The sequence below is a fragment of the Mustelus asterias genome, chromosome 4 (genome assembly GCF_964213995.1).
Source record: "Mustelus asterias chromosome 4, sMusAst1.hap1.1, whole genome shotgun sequence".
NCBI classification, from domain to species: domain Eukaryota; kingdom Metazoa; phylum Chordata; class Chondrichthyes; order Carcharhiniformes; family Triakidae; genus Mustelus; species Mustelus asterias.
The window spans coordinates 24,941,311-24,958,185 of NC_135804.1; the positions used below are offsets into that span (position 1 = coordinate 24,941,311).

At 41.9% G+C, this 16,875-nt stretch overlaps 1 protein-coding gene across 1 annotated transcript in view; it reads left to right on the forward strand.

The window, feature by feature from the left end:
* Nucleotides 1–41: 41 nt before the first annotated feature.
* The window catches only part of nfat5b (nuclear factor of activated T cells 5b), a 171,234-nt gene continuing 154,400 nt past the window's right edge, over nt 42–16,875 (forward strand). The window contains exon 1 of the mRNA XM_078210660.1: nt 42–492. Coding sequence (XP_078066786.1) covers nt 420–492 — 73 coding nt within the window. The 5' untranslated portion in view covers nt 42–419. The remainder of the gene's footprint in view (nt 493–16,875) is intronic.

Genomic DNA, 16,875 nt, shown 5'->3' on the forward strand with positions numbered 1-16,875 from the left:
TGACGTTGTACCGGAGTGGGCGGGGCCTGGCGCGAGGCTGTTAGGATGAGAACGAACGTCGGTTGGAGCCGAGGATTGAAGCGAGGATAGACAGCAGTTTGTATGGCGAGGTTACGCAGAGCAGAAGCAGACACACTCTCACCTCACAGGAGACCCAACATATCCATTTCAGTGAGACACACGCATTTCATTCGTACCCCTGCCTTTTAAATTTTTTTTTTTGGTTTGTTATTTCCATCTTTTATTTCCCCATTCCCGCCCCCTTGAGAGAGAGAGAGAGAGGGAGGCAGGAGAATCCGAACCGAGGGGCGAGGTCTTCTTCACTTAAACCGGAATTAAAAATAATAACGGAAGATAATTTTTAAGAAAAGAATTGATTCCGCTGGAGGGGTTCTGACTCTTCCTCCTCCTCCCAGGTGATGCCCTCTGATTTCATCTCGCTCCTCAGCGCGGATCTGGATCTTAATTCGCCCAAGAGCTTGTATTCCAAAGGTAAGGAGGCGCTCGATCGCCTCTCCTTAATTAATTCACTTTTTCTCCTGTGTGTGTTCAGTTGTAAAACAGCATACCTCGCTCCCCGAGGTTTTCCCACCTTGCTGTAGGCCGTGACTGAAAGATCATTGACAGTGTGCGCTGAGATTTGACACCTATATCATGTCTTAACATTTTGTAAGTTATAGTGCGAAGGCTCTCGTCGATAGTGCGGCATTGGATTAAAACGCAGAGAGAAAGGCTGATAATTAATTCCTATTTGGATTAAGTGTTCCCTGCTTGCGGGCAACCTAACCTGATGTGGATAATGTTTGATTGACGTTCCCATCCACCTGTCAGGGACGTGTCTTTGGCCCAGGATAAACTGGAAGGCTGTTCCAGCACAGCCGGCAATGTAGGCGGTCTTGGTATTTACAAATAAAGTTGGGTTGACGAGGGTTGCGTTTATTGAGGAACTAATCCAAAGCTACAAAACTCCGCCGTTTTATCTGGAAATGGTGATTCTACCGGGTCAAACTTCTATCTCGAGCACAGACTTAGGTCATGTTACCACCTCCTGTCGATTTATGCAGGCTCGACAGTAGATTGATACGATTTTTTAATTCGATGGTTTAATTACTTTGCTAATACAGTAACAAAATATGCTGGAAACAGCAGGCCAGCAACATCTGTGGAGAGAACGACGGTGAGGGCCCATCATAGGTCCGCTTGACTGAGGTTGTGAATAATTGTCATGTTTTTTAAAGTGTTATTTGCGCTTTTGCTAAAAGCTTTTCAGAATATCACCAAGTCAAACAGAGAATTATGTTTTCCAGCATTCCGATCATAAATTGCACATACATTCAGTTGAGGAAATTAAATGGTTGGATAATGATGAAAATGATAGGCTATATGTTTAATAATAATTTTTACTGTACGTGAGAATTTTTTCTAGGACCCATCTGCATTCTGAAAACCTTATCAAAATTGCTTGGGCAACGTGCCATGTGAGGCCAGGTGCTTCCTTACAGGAGGGAAAAATCCAGAGGAAGCCTATTTTGAACCACAGCCACATGTCTCTTGGCACCTGGTTAGAGAATGGTACTGTTGGTGGGCTGTGTACCTATCCTCAACAGAAGTCACGCGGGAGAATAAGAACAGAAAAAAGCATTTTTTGATTGCTTGCTTCATTTTTTCTAATTTGGTGTTTTTAGGACATGATTCCATGATATTTTAAACACGTGAAGTCATTGTAGTGGAGCATGATCTTGTCCTCATTTGAAGTCAGTGAGGACCCTTTTCGATAGGGGATCACTGAAAAGCAATTATGGGAGGAAAACCTGGTTGAATCCTTCACAAACCAAGGAATGTGATAGCCATTTGACCCCATAGTGCAATACTGCTTGTTCCCATTAATGCAGACCATAAATCAGACTTTCTGGTTTGTATGCCTCTATCACTCATTGCCTTCACCAACCAATAGAGTTTAGATTTTTTTTTAGTGGGGAGTTCCTACCTCAGGATAATTCTTGGTGAAAAATGGAAAGTGTTCGGTAAATTAGGGTGGTGATTATTATTGCCTCTTTCACTTTTGTTCTTTTCAACATCTGGTTGTAATGTCATTGGCAAGTAGCTTTCTTATCAGAAGTAATCATTAGCATGTTTTTCGCAGATCTTGTCAGATGATTGCTTACAAATAGTGAGGAAAAACTGTTTTGCCCCATTCTTAGCTGAAATGGATTAATTTCTAGTTATAGATTCAGCAATGTGGTGAGTCAATCTGTTCTAATTTCTTAAATCTGCAATTCTGTAATGATAATGTTTTACATTTGTTTTGGTCTATCTGTATGCTGAAAAAGGTGTTGCAGATAACTTCCCTATCAACTTTTTCCATGTGCCACTCACGTTTTTGCTGCATGAATGTTTTTTAATATAAATGTACCATGCAAAGAAGAGGGTAAAATATTTTGAAAACTGAGAATGAGCATCGTTGCATGGAGGGCCATACTGATCTGAGACCTGGATTTTTCTTCAACCTCAAGTTAAATTTTGAGTAGGCTATAATGTGGATTACATTAAACTGGGGTGTGGATATGGGTAAATATAATTTAAATGTAAAAACAAAATCTGCAATTTAACCATAATCTGTTAAGATGAAATGTATAATATACATTCAAGGTCTCCTACTGTGTAAATGTGCATTTTATAGGCTTTATAACTATCGACTGTAAGTACATGAAAAATATTTGATTCAGCCATTAAGTTGCAAAAAGTGGCTACTTTATTGAAAGATAGTAATGTCATAAGAGTTCAAATGATGGTTTACAGTCAGTGGAATCCTTTTGAGTTTGCAAAATAGAAATTTCTCTTTGTTCTGTGGCATTAATCAGGAGTGTGTGCTTATTCTGTTTTGGGTAATTTATTGCAGACATTGGTCAGTGCATATTCAAAATTTAACCCTTGACCAATTTCTGCATTAATTATGCTGCAATTACTCTTCAATGAAAGCTTATTTAGTGACAACCCATAGTTAATTTATTGGGATGCATTCGTACTGTTTTTTTAAATGGAAAGTTCAATATGTCAACATGTATAATATTTTAACATGTATGGTATAATATATGTATAAAACTTGTTCACAATTTTCCAGGGAAACCATACCATTCATTTTATTTTTGAAGTGGGAGGATATGCGATGAAAGTCAATTGAGCAGAATATATTAATTGAAAACAAGACTTTGGTGGTGTCTTACATAAAAAATAGTGCATTTGAGTTCCCAAAATGCTGCAATGCTAAGAAAACTGTGCATAAGGTTAGAATGTAACCAATGATAACATTGGATCTGTTGTAGTGTTACCAATGGTAACATGCTGTAAGGGTCAGCTGACCCAGTAAACTATGTAACCAATGACAAAATGGTGTGGTGGTCAGCTGACTCAGTATAAATAAGAAACTGCTGGGGTTTGTGGGAGCTTGGAATGGCCCAGGGTGAGGCCTCAAGTGTTGGAATAATGAAGTTTCTTTATTAAACCTTTTTCTTTTGATTTATAAGTTGGAGTAAGTCTTGTTTTATTGCCTACAACTGAAGAGTTCCTTCTGGTGAATCAACGTATAATGCCATCCTTGCATTGTGATCTTCAGACATCCCATGATATTGTCACATGAATGATGTCACATATGGCAGAGAGCAATTCAAACTCTAGTTCAATTACAACTTGTTTTCTCATAGCCCAGTTACAGACCAACAATGTCAGCAATGGTCTATACTGCAGTACACTGCCAGCTTCAGTGGCTTCTTTTTGGTCAATTGAAAATATGATTGCTCGGGAAATTCATCGCGTTCTCAAAGACAGATTTAATTATAGCTTCTGTTTGAGAGTCTAGTATTCTGATGGTGATTCTATTTTTCGGATATTTCATATTAATACATAAAATCATTCATTCTTGGTTGCAGCCAGTACAATGGTGGTTTGTGTCTGGACATTTATCTTTTAGAGACTTGAATGATTAGAATTTATACAAATTGCTGCACTGTTTCATATGTTACATTCCTTTATTCTTGAGAAATTCAAGAGCTTTGTAATTTTTATGCTTCAGTTTGTGAGGAAATAATCGCTGGCCATTTCAGTAAAAACATTTTTAAAATCCCTTTTGCACATTGTCTTTTTAATGTTACAGGCCACATCTGTGCAAGAATCCTATTCATGATTTTAAAAAGTTAATGTGCAGAACCTTGTGATTCTTAACATTGTTTGGTTCCGTTTCCAGGTATGGGGATAGTAACATAGGGCTAGATGTAACCAGCAGCACAGTCCCCCCACACCCTGGCTTACAAAATTGAGGGGTAACCTGCCCCACTCCCAGTGGTTGTGCCACAGCCAATTAATCTTGCCAAGAGTGTGAATTGTCTCTGGTGGTTTGCCCTATTACTGTAATTACTTCAGTTTACTTGCATTTAATGGGTCTTTGAACTGAATCATATAAGAATCATATAATTCCTACAGTGCAGAAGGAGGCCATTTGGCCCATCGTGGCTGCACCAAGATCAATCCCACCCAGGTCCTATTCTTGTAACCCCACTTATTTCCCCTGCTCATCCCACTGACACTCAGGGGCAATTTTAGCAACTAAGCTGTATGTTTTTGGACTGTGGGAGGAAACTGGAGCACTAAGAGGAAACCCATTCAGACACGAGGAGAACGTGCAAACTCCACACAGATAGTCACCGAAGGCCGGAATTGAACCCTGGTCCCTGGCGCTATGAGACACCAGTGCTAACCACTGCATCACCGTGCTGCCTTAAAAGTGACAATCTGCCTGTGACTAACAATTTAAGACTCCCTGTAAACTGCATTCAGGTTTGTTTTAAATATAAACTATACTTGACAATCATTTTTTGCAGTTGTAGAGTAACTTACCAACTTAAGTCGGCCATAAATATTTAAATACTTAAGATCTCCAATTGATGATTTAGAGAAATATATTACAGGGAAAGAGAAGGGCCATGAAGGACCAAGGGGGCAATCTGTGCCTAGAGCCAGAGGGCATTGGGAGGGTGTTAAATGAGTACTTTGCATCTGTCTTCACTCAGGAGAAGAAGGATGTAGGTGCACAATTCAGGAAGAGAGGTTCTTGAACAGGTTGACATAGGGAGTGAGGAAGTATTGTAGATTTTTGGCGCGTTTTAAAGTGGACAAATTCCCAGGTCCAGATGAGTTGTATCCCAGGCTGCTGTGGGAGGCAAGGGAGGAAATTACAGGGGCTCTGGCCAAAATTTTTAATTCCTCTCTGGCCATGGGGAGGTGCCAGAGATTGGAGGACAGCTAATGTAGTTCCAATTTTCAAGAAGGGTCGTAGAGATAAACCAGGGAATTAGAGAACAATGAGTTTCACATTAGTGGTAGGGAAACTATTGTAGAAAATTAATCTGTAGTTGGAATGCAAGGTTTGATCAGGGATAGTCAGCATGGCTTTGTCAGAGGTAGGTCATGCCTAACGAATTTGAATTTTTCGAGAAGGTGGCCGGATGTGTAGATGAGAGTACTGCAGTTGATATCATCAAAACCTTTGACAAGATCCCACACATATATAAACAATGTAGATAAGAATATTGGGGGGGAAGGGAATGATAACTGTTTGCAGATGACATGAGGATTGGCAAGGTCGTTAATAGTGAGGAAGAAGGTCTTAAGTTGCAGGAACATATAAAGGGGTTGGTCAGATTGGCAGATGGAATTTAACCCTGAAAAGTGCGAGGTGATGCACCTGGAAGGAGTAACAAGACAAGGGAGTATTCAATGAATGTCAGGACACTAAGAATCTCAGAGGAACAGCGGGTGCTTGTGCACAGATCGTTGAACATGGCAGGGCAGATTAATAGAGTATTTAAGACATGGGACACTTGCCTTTAACAGTCGTGGCATAGATTATAAGAGCAAGGAGGTTATATTGGAGCTGTACAAAACTTTGGTTAGGCCACAGCTAAAGTTTCAAATTTAGTTATTAGTGTCACAAGTCGGCTTGCAATAACATTGCAATAAAGTCACTGTGAAAATCCCCTAGTAGCTTCACTCCGGCGCCCGTTCGGGTACACTGAGGTAGAATTTAGCATTTCCAATGCACATAACCAGCATGTCTTTCAGACTGTGGAAGGAAACCGGAGCACCCGGAAGAAACCCACGCAGACATGAGGAGAACATGCAAACTCCACATAGACAGTGACCCAAGCTGTGAATCAAACTCGGGTCCCTGGCGCTGTCAGGTAGCATTGCTAGCCACTGTGCCATCATGCCGCCCCACAGCGGAATACAGTGTGCAGTTTTGGTCACCTCACTATAGGAAGGATGTGATTGCACTGGTGAGGGTGCAGAGGAGATTCACCAGGATGTTGTTGGGATGGAGTTTTTGAGCTATGAAGAGAGAATGGATAGGCATGGGTTGTTTTCTTAAGCGCAGGAAAGGCTGAGCAGGGACTGATTTTTTTTTTTCTAGCGCCAGCTTGGATTTGGAAAAACATAGTGCTTTTAATATAGAATAATATGCAAATTACTTCATAGCGACACAGGGAAATTGAAGTGCCAATATATAGAAAAATATTAAATGAAAGTTTAAAACAAGTCATTAATACATGATTTGGGGTGAATTCTGAGAATGAATAAACACTTGTCTGAAGGTTGGAAAATTCCTTGTTCGAATTGGAATAGAGGGAACGACTGAATGGAATGCGTCTGGTGTTGGTATTGAGATCACTACTAGTGCCATTACAATAAATAACTGGATTCAGAAACTCGATGTAAAAGTGGACAAATGTATAAATGATACCAAACTCATAGGATGAGGCACAAAATACAGAATGAGTTGAATGAAATATATGGTAGATGAAATTTAATGGAACATGTGGCATAGAATGGCATGGTGGCACAGTGGTTAGCACTTCTGCATCACAGTGCCAGAGACTTGGGTTAGATTCCAGCTTGGATGGCTATCTGTGCGGAGTTTGCACGTTCTCCCATTGTCTGCATAGGGTTTCCTCCGGGTGCTCCAGTCTCCTCCCACGGTGTAAAATTGTACAGGTTAGGTGGATTGGCCATGCTAAATTGTCCCTTAGTGGGCCAAGATGTGTAGGTTTGGTGGATTAGCCATGGTAAATGAGTGGGGTTACAGGCATAGGTGGGGCGAAAGTGGGCCTGGGTAAGATGTTCTTTCGGAGAACCACTCTCACTGTCTCCCAGGCTCAAAGAAGCAGATACTCCAGGAATCGTGGAAAACGTGCAGGCCTGCTGGTGAGAGTGAAACAACGTGGTCCCAAAGGCCCATCCTCCCCCAACTTAGTGCTTGCAAATGTCCAATCTCTGGAAAACAAGCTAGATGAACTTAGAGCCAGACTCACTTTCCAAAGAGAACTGAGGGACTGCTGTGTACTCTGTTTCACGGAGATGTGGTTCATTCCTGCTTCACCGGACAGTGCCCTACAACCAGAGGGCTTCTCAATCCATCAAATGGACTGCACAACGACCTCAGGCTAGGATAGGTGGGTTCTGCTTCCTAATCACTACCTCATGGTGCCTAGACGTAGCAACCCTGGTAACTTTCTGCTCCTCAAACTTAGAATACCTGACACTAAAATGCTTCCCCTACTACCTTCTGCAGGAGTTCACCTCTGTTATCCTGATGGCAGTTTACATCCCACCCCATGCAGACGTGAAGATTGTACTGGACAAAATATACACCGCTACGAATAGCCTTGAGACGAAACATCCTGAGGCTTTGTTCATCGTGGCCGGGGACTTCAATCAGGCCAAGTTTCCACCAACACATCCCCTGTTCCACCAGAGGCCCAAACATCCTAGACCATTGCTACATAAATATCAAACATGCTCTGTCGCCCACCCACACTTTGGCAAATCAGACCACAAGGCTGTGCTCCTGCTCCCGGCTTATAAGCAAAAACTGAAGCTGGAGAATCCGTCAAAGAAAGTTGTGCAATGTTGGTCTGAGGAATCGGATGATCCCCTATGGGGCTGCTTGGAGTTAGTGGACTGATCAGTATTTAAAAACTCTGCGACCAGCCTGAATGAGTACGCCACCACAGTAACTGACTTCATTAGTAAGTGTAGAAGACTGTGTGCCAAAGAAACAAATCCATGTGTTCCCCAACCGGAAACCATGGGTGAACAGGAATATCCACTGCTTGCTGAAGTCCAGTTCAAGTCAGGCGACACTGACCTATGCAAGAAAGCCAGATACGGTCTAAGGAGATCCATCAAAGATGTCAAAAGACAGTACCAGAGCAAGCTAGAGTCCCAGAGCAAGCTAGAGTCCCAGGCTAGCCACACTGAGCCCCGCCGACTATTGCAAGGTCTGCAAGACTTAACAGGCTACAAGATGAAGGTATGTAAAATCGCCGACTGCACGCACCCCTCCCTGATGAGCTCAATGCATTCTCCGCCCATTTTGAGCAAGAGGTCAGCGAAAGCATGCCCTCCACCCTGGATGAACTTGTATCTGGGGTCACCATTGCAGATGTCAGAGCAGCTTTTTCGAAGGTCAACCCACGGAAAGTGACTTGCCCGGATGGACTACCTGGACAAGCAATCAGATCCTGTATGGATCAGCTGGTGGGAGTATTCGCAGACATCTTCAACCTCTCTTTACAACTATCTGAGGTCCCTATCTGCTTCAAGAAGATGACCATCATCCTGGTACATAAGAAAAACCAAGCAGCGTGCTTTAATGACTATCGGCTGGTGGCTCTGACATCCATCATTATGAAGTGCTTCGAAAGGATAGTCATGGTACGAATCAATTCCAGCCTCCTGGACTACCTGGATCCACTACAGTTTGCCTATCGCCGCAACAGGTCCACAGCAGATGCCATCTCCCTGGCCCTGCACTCAACCTTGGAACATATAGATAACAAGGACACCTATGTCAGATTCCTATTTATTGACTAGAGCTTAGCTTTCAATACCATTATTCCCACGAAACATCTCCAAACTCTATGGCCTGGGCCTCGGCACCTCCCTCTGCGACTGGATCCTGAACTTCCTAACTCACAGACCACAATTGGTAAGGATAGACAACAACACCACCTCCACGATCATCCTCAACACTGGTGCTCCACAAGGCTGTGTTCTCAGTCCCCTACTATACTCCTTATACATCTATGAGTGTGTGGCCAAATTCCCCTCCAATTCAATTTTCAAGTTTGTTGATGACACCACTGTAGTGGGTCGTCAGATCTCAAACCATGACGAGACAGAGTACAGGAATGAGAGAGAGAACCTGGTGAACTGGCACGGCAACAATAATCTCTCCCTCAATGTCAACAAAACAAAGATTCTCATCGACTTCAGGAGAACATGCCCCTGTCTACATCAACGGGGACGAAGTAGAAATAGTCGAGAGCTTCAAGTTTTTAGGTGTCCAGATCGCCAACAGTCTGGACACCTAATTGATAATTAGTTTGGGTCCCCCATGCCGACCCTATAGTTAAGAAAGCCCACCAACGCCTCTACTTTCTCAGAAGACTCAGAAAATTTGGCTTGTCTGCTACGACTCTCACCATGCAAAGCATTCTTTCTACGGATGCACCATGCAAAGCATTCTTTCTGGTTGTATCACAGCTTGGTATGGCTCCTGCTCTGCCCAAGACCGCAAGGAACTACAAAAGGTCGTGAATGTAGCCCAATCCATCACACAAACCAGCCTCCCATCCATTGACTCGGTCTACACTTCCTGCAGCTTCGGCAAAGCAGCCAGTATAATTAAGGACCTCACGCACCCCGGACATTCTCTCTTCCACCTTCTTCCTTCGGGAAAAAGATACAAAAGTCTGAGGACACGACCAACCGACTCAAGAACAGCTGCTTCCCTGCTGCTGTCAGACTTTTGAATGGATTTACCTAGCATTAAGTTGTTCTTTCTCCACACCCTAGCTATGACTGTAACATTACATTCTGCACTCTCTTGTTTCCTTCTCGATGAACGGTATGCTTTGTCTGTATAGCGCGCAAGAAACAATACTTTTCACTATATTAATACATGTGACAAATCAAATCAGTGTAGACTAAATGGGCTGAATTCATTAGCGATTCTATGGAAAGGAAAAAAAGCATTTTGTTGTGAAATACCTAAGGATAGTGCTGGAACAGACCTGGACACTCAGACACTTTGCTGAGCACAACATGGAACTGCATAGCTGAAATAGGAGAATGAGAGTTAGAAAAAGAATGTGACCAAACTGTGTGACCTTTGTCAAACTGCACATCGAATTCTGTGTCCAGTTCTGAGAGGTGGAATGTAGGCATGCATTTTGAATTTGGCAGTAAGGGGGAGGGGAATTGTGGAATTTAATGGCTATGAGAATTAGTAGTTTGGGTTCTAGGCTGTGGCAATCTCATGGGGTGGGAAAGGGGGAAGATGGCGGTAGTGGCTAAGGATAGTTCAGAAACTGTCACCTGTTCTGATCTTGGACTCCGATCTCAAGGTGAAACCTTTTTAAAGCACAAAATACATTGTTATTGTGTTTACTGGCTGAGTGTCAGTGCACAAACTATGTCAATTGGATTCAATGCTTCCAAGTTGTATGGGGTGGGGAGAACGTGGATAGGTAGGACATTATTTGTAGTTACCACCCTTGGTGAGTTTGCATGTGGGACCTTGACTGTGATTTAAAAATATAATCACATCATCCTTTTTAGTGGTAAGCAGTCTTGATAATTAGTTTGGGTCTTGATCACATCATTAACATTGAATATATACAAAATTTGAGAATGGTCAGATGTTGAACCTACTCTCATGCAATTCAGTTTTATATGTAATGACATGTGTTGTGAGCACTATTGCTGTGTGCAGTGGAGTAGATTCTGAACAGTCCAGCAGCTCAAAACTGGGCATTTATGAGGCATTGTGGGCCATTAGCAGCAGAGTTGTATTTCGCCACAATCTGTAACCATCATTTCACTCTACCATTATCATCAGGCAAAGTGCCCAACCCTCAGTAATGAAGAGTTTGGGAAGTGACGTATAGTGGAACATTACATCAGAGCAGTGTTTGAGTGGCATAAGAACACAAGAAATAAGAGCATGCACAGACCACATGGTCCATCAAGCCTGCTCTTCTATTGAATATGACCATGACTGACATTGGGTTTCCTCTCCAGTTGAAAGATAGCACAAAGGAAGATAATTGTAATTATTGGAGGCCGATCATCTCAGCCCCAGGATACTCTGCAGGAATTCCTCAGGCAACTGTTCTAAGCTCAATTCTCTTCAGCTGCTTCATCAATGACCATCTCTCCAACATGAGGTCAGAAGTGGGAATGTTTGCTGATGATTGCACGATGTTCAGTTCCATTTACTCTCTTCCAGATAATTAGTTTTATAAACACCAAGACCTGTACAATATTCAGATTTCGGCTGCTAAGTGGCAAACAACATTTGTGCCAGGCAACAACCATCTTCAACACAGAGTCTAATTATTCACAACATTCATTTGGAATTTCCATTGTTGAATTCCCCAACATTCTGAGGATTAATATTGACCAGAAACTTAACTGGATCAGTCATATAAAACAGGTGAGAGCCTGGGTATTCTGCACACTTGATTCCCCAGAGCTTGCCCACTATCTACAAGGCACAATCAAGAGTATGATGGAATATTCTTCCCTGGGTGTGTGCAGCTCCAACAACACAAAAGGAGCTTGACACTATCCTAACAAAACAGCCTGTTGGTTGATTGGTACTCTATCCGTCACCTTAAACGTTCACTCCCTGAACCATAGTGGCAGCAATGTGTACCGTGTACAAGATGCACAGCAGTAACTCTCCAAAACCCTTCCACAGCACCTCCCAAACCCATGACCACCACCACCTGGAGAAGGACAAAGGCAGCCATGACATCGTAACACCACCACCTCAAATTTTCCTCGAAGTTATGACACCACCCTGACTTGGAAAAATATCAGTTTCTTCACTGTTGCACAGTCAAAATTCTGGAACTCCCTAACAGCATTATAGATGTGCCTTCATCTGGTCAGCAGTGATTCTAGAAGATGATTCTTCTCAGGATGGGTACTAAGTGCTGGCCTTGTCAACAATGTCATCCTATGAATGAATTTTTAAAATTGTTATTGAACTGGATGTGGTGTGTAGTTAAAATGGAATGGGAAAGCTTCCCACTCAGATCTTGATGACAAATTTAAATTGCAAACGCCAAGGGTGTCCATCCAAACATTTTTGGTCCTTTGTTTTAAAATATGAGATTGGGTTCCAATGATATTAGTGAGGTATCTTAAGCTTACATTTGTGCAGGAAAGGCCTGTGGTTTTTCCGTGAAGCTTGACCTGTCAAGTCGCAGGAGCTGGAGACAAAAGTGGCCCAGAAAGCTAGGTTTCTTGTTTCCTCGTGGGTCCCCTGGGCTTCTCAACCAATCTGACCACCCCCATCTCAGTTGCTTACCTTGGGATTAGGCAATTTTCATTTGGGGTCCAGGCCAAGATTTCTAGAACACCAAAACTCTGCTTGCAATAATCTGTAATTCTTCTTTGTGTTCAGTGAGGGCCTGATGGATCTTGTAGATGATGCACAGGATTGTACAGTTTTTACATGTTTCAGTCCCTGGCTGCACCAAAGCTAGCCGCCTTCAAAATGACCCCAATGTTCCAACATTCCCTGAACTGGCTTGGCTTCTTGGCATTTGGTTAATTGTGGATGATTATTCTGTGTACATCGGTCATTTAGAATTCAGTACTTCAGATGGATTATGAAGATATTTTTTCTGAAATGGAGAGTTCTGGTTAAAAGTAAAATTCAGTAATAATTATAATGTCGTTACTGGCCATTTAAAATATTCTGCTGCTTTAGATTTGTGTTCATGTTCTTGTTCAGTTGGGCAAATTGAGGGCATACCAGATAGTTTATGATTTTTGTGGTGAGCTTTGAATGCATGACAATTATGAAGCTGCAAAAGTGCCGAGATTTATTTGCTTTTTCTACAGTCTCCTAAAGCTTCCGTTGAAAGGCTTACTTTGTCGAAAGACTTCCAGAATGTTGCACAGAGCGTGGTGCTTAAATGCAGATTCCTCAAATGTTTTACAATATGCCATTGAACTCTGAATGGAAATTGCTGAAGCACAGCCAAAGAGCTGTTTTAGTCTTGGCAGTGTTCCAGAAATAGTTTACCACCAACACCACATGCTGTTGTCAATTGATTTTTAAATTCCAGTTTCAGAAGGATTAACATTTACTCATAACCTGAAGGCTTAACTTATTATATAAGAGAAACTTTGGTTCTTCAAACATGGTTCATTATTATGAACACAAAAATAGGTCATCATACTTCCTTTCTTCTTCTAACCCTATCAACATGCCCTTCTGTTCCTTTCTCCCTTACATGCTTATCTAACTTCTCCTTAAGTGCATCTACATCCTAAAATATAAAGCATTGTGTTAGCTGCACTTAATTTCTTTTCATTAACTTTGCTCTCTGCTTGATATAACAGGCTTGGCACCAAAGTGAATGCAATTTCTGTTGGTGCTCTTCCAGAGATCTTTTTCTTAGAACAGAATTTAAAAACATGGAGGACAATTTTGCGTTTGTGAGGCAGTTGGCTCTGTTTGTCAAATGCAGGTTAAAAAACAGTGATATGCCAGTATTGCCCTGCTTCATTATTGTCATTATAAATGACAAACTGTGTTTCAGTTGAGCATGAATTAACTTTCCACCAGCATAAGGGAGTCAGTTATAACAAAATAAATATTTGTAAGTGACTTGCATGCTCTGGTCTCTTGGAGTTAGAGCAGCGGCAATATAAAGGCAGCTAACAACTGGGAATGGAATTTAAATCTTCGTGGAGGCTTTACATTTATTTCTAGTTGAAGATGACCGAGTTAGCTGTGAATTTATCTTAAAAAAAAAGCAAATAGAGTTTAATCACAAAAATATACTAATAAATGACAGTTCGTGAGTAGAATCGTGACATGTGAAAGTTACTCTGGGTGAAAGCTGACATCTTGTTAAATGAGCAATTGTGATCAAGCAGTGACTTTAAAATAGATAATAAACATCAGTTCACATTAACAATTGTGGATCAGTGCCAAAGCTTAAATAGTTGCTGAGGAAAATTCTGTGGCATGTCTTGAAGCAAATCAGAGTGGATAAATCCCCAGGACCAGACAGGGTATTCCCACGGACCTTGAGGGAAGCTAGTGTTGAACTTGCAGGGGCCCTGGCAGACACATTTAAAATGTCAGTACTCACCGGGGAGGTGCCGGATGATTGGAGTGTGGCTCATGTTCCGTTGTTTAAAAAAGGTTCCAAAAGAAATCCGGGAAATTATAGGCCAGTAAGTTTGACGTCGGTGGTGGGCAAGTTATTGGAAGGTGTGATAAGGGATAGGATCTACAAATATTTGGATAGACAGGGACTTATTAGGGAGAGTCAACATGGCTTTGTGCGTGGTAGGTCATGTTTGACCAATCTATTAGAGTTTTTCGAGGAGGTTACCAGGAAAGTGGATGAAGGGAAGGCGGTGGATGTTGTCTACCTGGATTTCAGCAAGGCCTTTGACAAAGTCCCTCATGAGAGGTTAGTTAGGAAGGTTCAGTCCCTGGGTATATATGGGGAGGTAGTAAATTGGATTAGACACTGGCTCAATGGAAGAAGCCAGAGTGTGGTTGTGGAGGATTGCTTCCCTGAGTGGAGGCCTGTGACCAGTGGTGTGCCGCAGGGATCAGTACTGGGTCCATTGTTGTTCGTCATCTATATCAATGATCTGGATGATAATGTGGTAAATTGGATCAGCAAGTTTGCTGATGATACAAAGATTGGAGGTGTAGTGGACAGTGAGGAAGGTTTTCAAAGCTTGCAAAGGGATTTGGACCAGCTAGAAATATGGGCTGAAAAATGGCAAATGGAATTTAACGCAGACAAGTGTGAGATATTGCACTTTGGAAGGACAAACCAAAGTAGAACGTACAGGGTAAATGGTCGGACTCTGAAGTGTGCAGTTGAACAGAGGGATCTGGGAATACAGGTGCAGAATTCCCTAAAAGTGACGTCACAGGTGGATAGGGTTGCAAAGAGTGCTTTTGGTACATTGGCCTTTATAAATCGGAGTATCAAGTATAAAAGTTGGAGTGTTATGGTAAGGTTATATAAGGCATTGGTGAGGCTGAATTTGGAGTATTGTGTACAGTTTTGGTCACCTAGTTACAGAAAGGATGTAAATAAGGTAGAAAGAGTGCAGAGAAGGTTCACAAGGATGTTACCGGGACTTGAGAAGCTGAGTTACAGAGAGAGATTGAATAGGTTGGGACTTTATTCCCTGGAGCGTAGAAGAATGAGGGGAGATTTGATAGAGGTGTATAAGATTTTGATGGGTATAGATAGAGTGAATGCAAGCAGGCTTTTTCCTCTGAGGCGAGGGGAGAAAAAAACCAGAGGGCATGGGTTAAGGGTGAAAGGAGAAAAGTTTAAAGGGAATATTAGGGGGGGCTTCTTCACGCAGAGAGTGGTGGGAGTGTGGAATGAGCTGCTGGATAAAGTGGTAAATGCACTTTTAACATTTAAGAAAAACTTGGACGGGTTCATGGATGAGAGGGGTGCGAAGGGATATGGTCCAAGTGCAGGTCAGTGGGACTAGGCAAAAACTGGTTCGGCACAGACGAGAAGGGCCAAAAGGCCTGTTTCTGAGCTGTAATTTTCTATGGTTCTATGTGTGGGCACATTATAGATTTATGCACACTGATCTCAGCATGCTTCAGATGAAGACTGTCACAACATTACAACTTTTCTTCAGTACTGGTGCCAGTGCCCCATGAATCAAAATCCACTTCTCTGACACCTATCTTTGAGTGAAGCATTCAACACCCGAATCCAGGGATGTCAAACTCAAATGATGTAAAGGGCCAAATTGCTCCTTATGAAATGCATGATGGGCCAGACCAGTTCTTAAAGATGGATTCAATGAGAGCTGGATATTCAAGTTATAAGAACTTTAATAAGCTGTGTCTGTGCATTACCATAAGCAAATAAAATTAAAGAAATATTTAATTATCAAAGAATAGATACAAATGTAACATATTAACTATTACGTTGATCTGCACCAGACACCTGACTTTGTTTTTCTGTCACCAACATGTGCAGGGGTATGGGGAAAAGGCAGGGGATTGGCATTGTCATAATGCTCATTTGGAGAGCCATTGCAGACATGGTGGGCTGAATGGCCTCCTGTGCCATAACGATTCTGTGCATGAATATTTCCTCAAGGTTTAAAATAGAAAGAACGTGTTGATGAAGAAGTACACACGGCAATATTACACTCTGTTCACTGTCTGTCCATTTATATATTAAAAATATATCATAGTCGCACTATATCAAAGCTATTGCACCAGTAAGCATTGCCTTTGAGCACCGTGTTTCATGACAGGGCCACTTGCAGCAGCACACCTTAGAAATCACACATGAGGGAAAGATCAATAATAAAGCAAATGATTAGTAATATGTGAAAATAAGTGGACTTGGAAAATTATTGAAGAAGTTAGTTATTATCATGCTATATTATGAAATGGATATAGAGGCACTGGAGGGTACGGGGAAGATTTACAAGGGTGATACCAGAAATGCGTAAGTAGGCATATTAGGAAAGGATTGGCAAGCTGGATCTCTTCTCATGGGGAAAGGAGGAGGCTGGGGGTAAATCTAATAAAGAGCTTTAAAATAATGTAAGATGTTAACCGAGTGGATATGGAGAGAATGTTTCCTCTTGTGGGCAAGAGCACAACTAGAAGCCACCAACAAGTCAAAAAATCCTGTAAGAAATTCAGAAGAAACCCTTGAAGTGGTGAGAATGTGGAACTTGCCATCACAGAGAATGGTGAAGTAAATTTTATAAGTACAT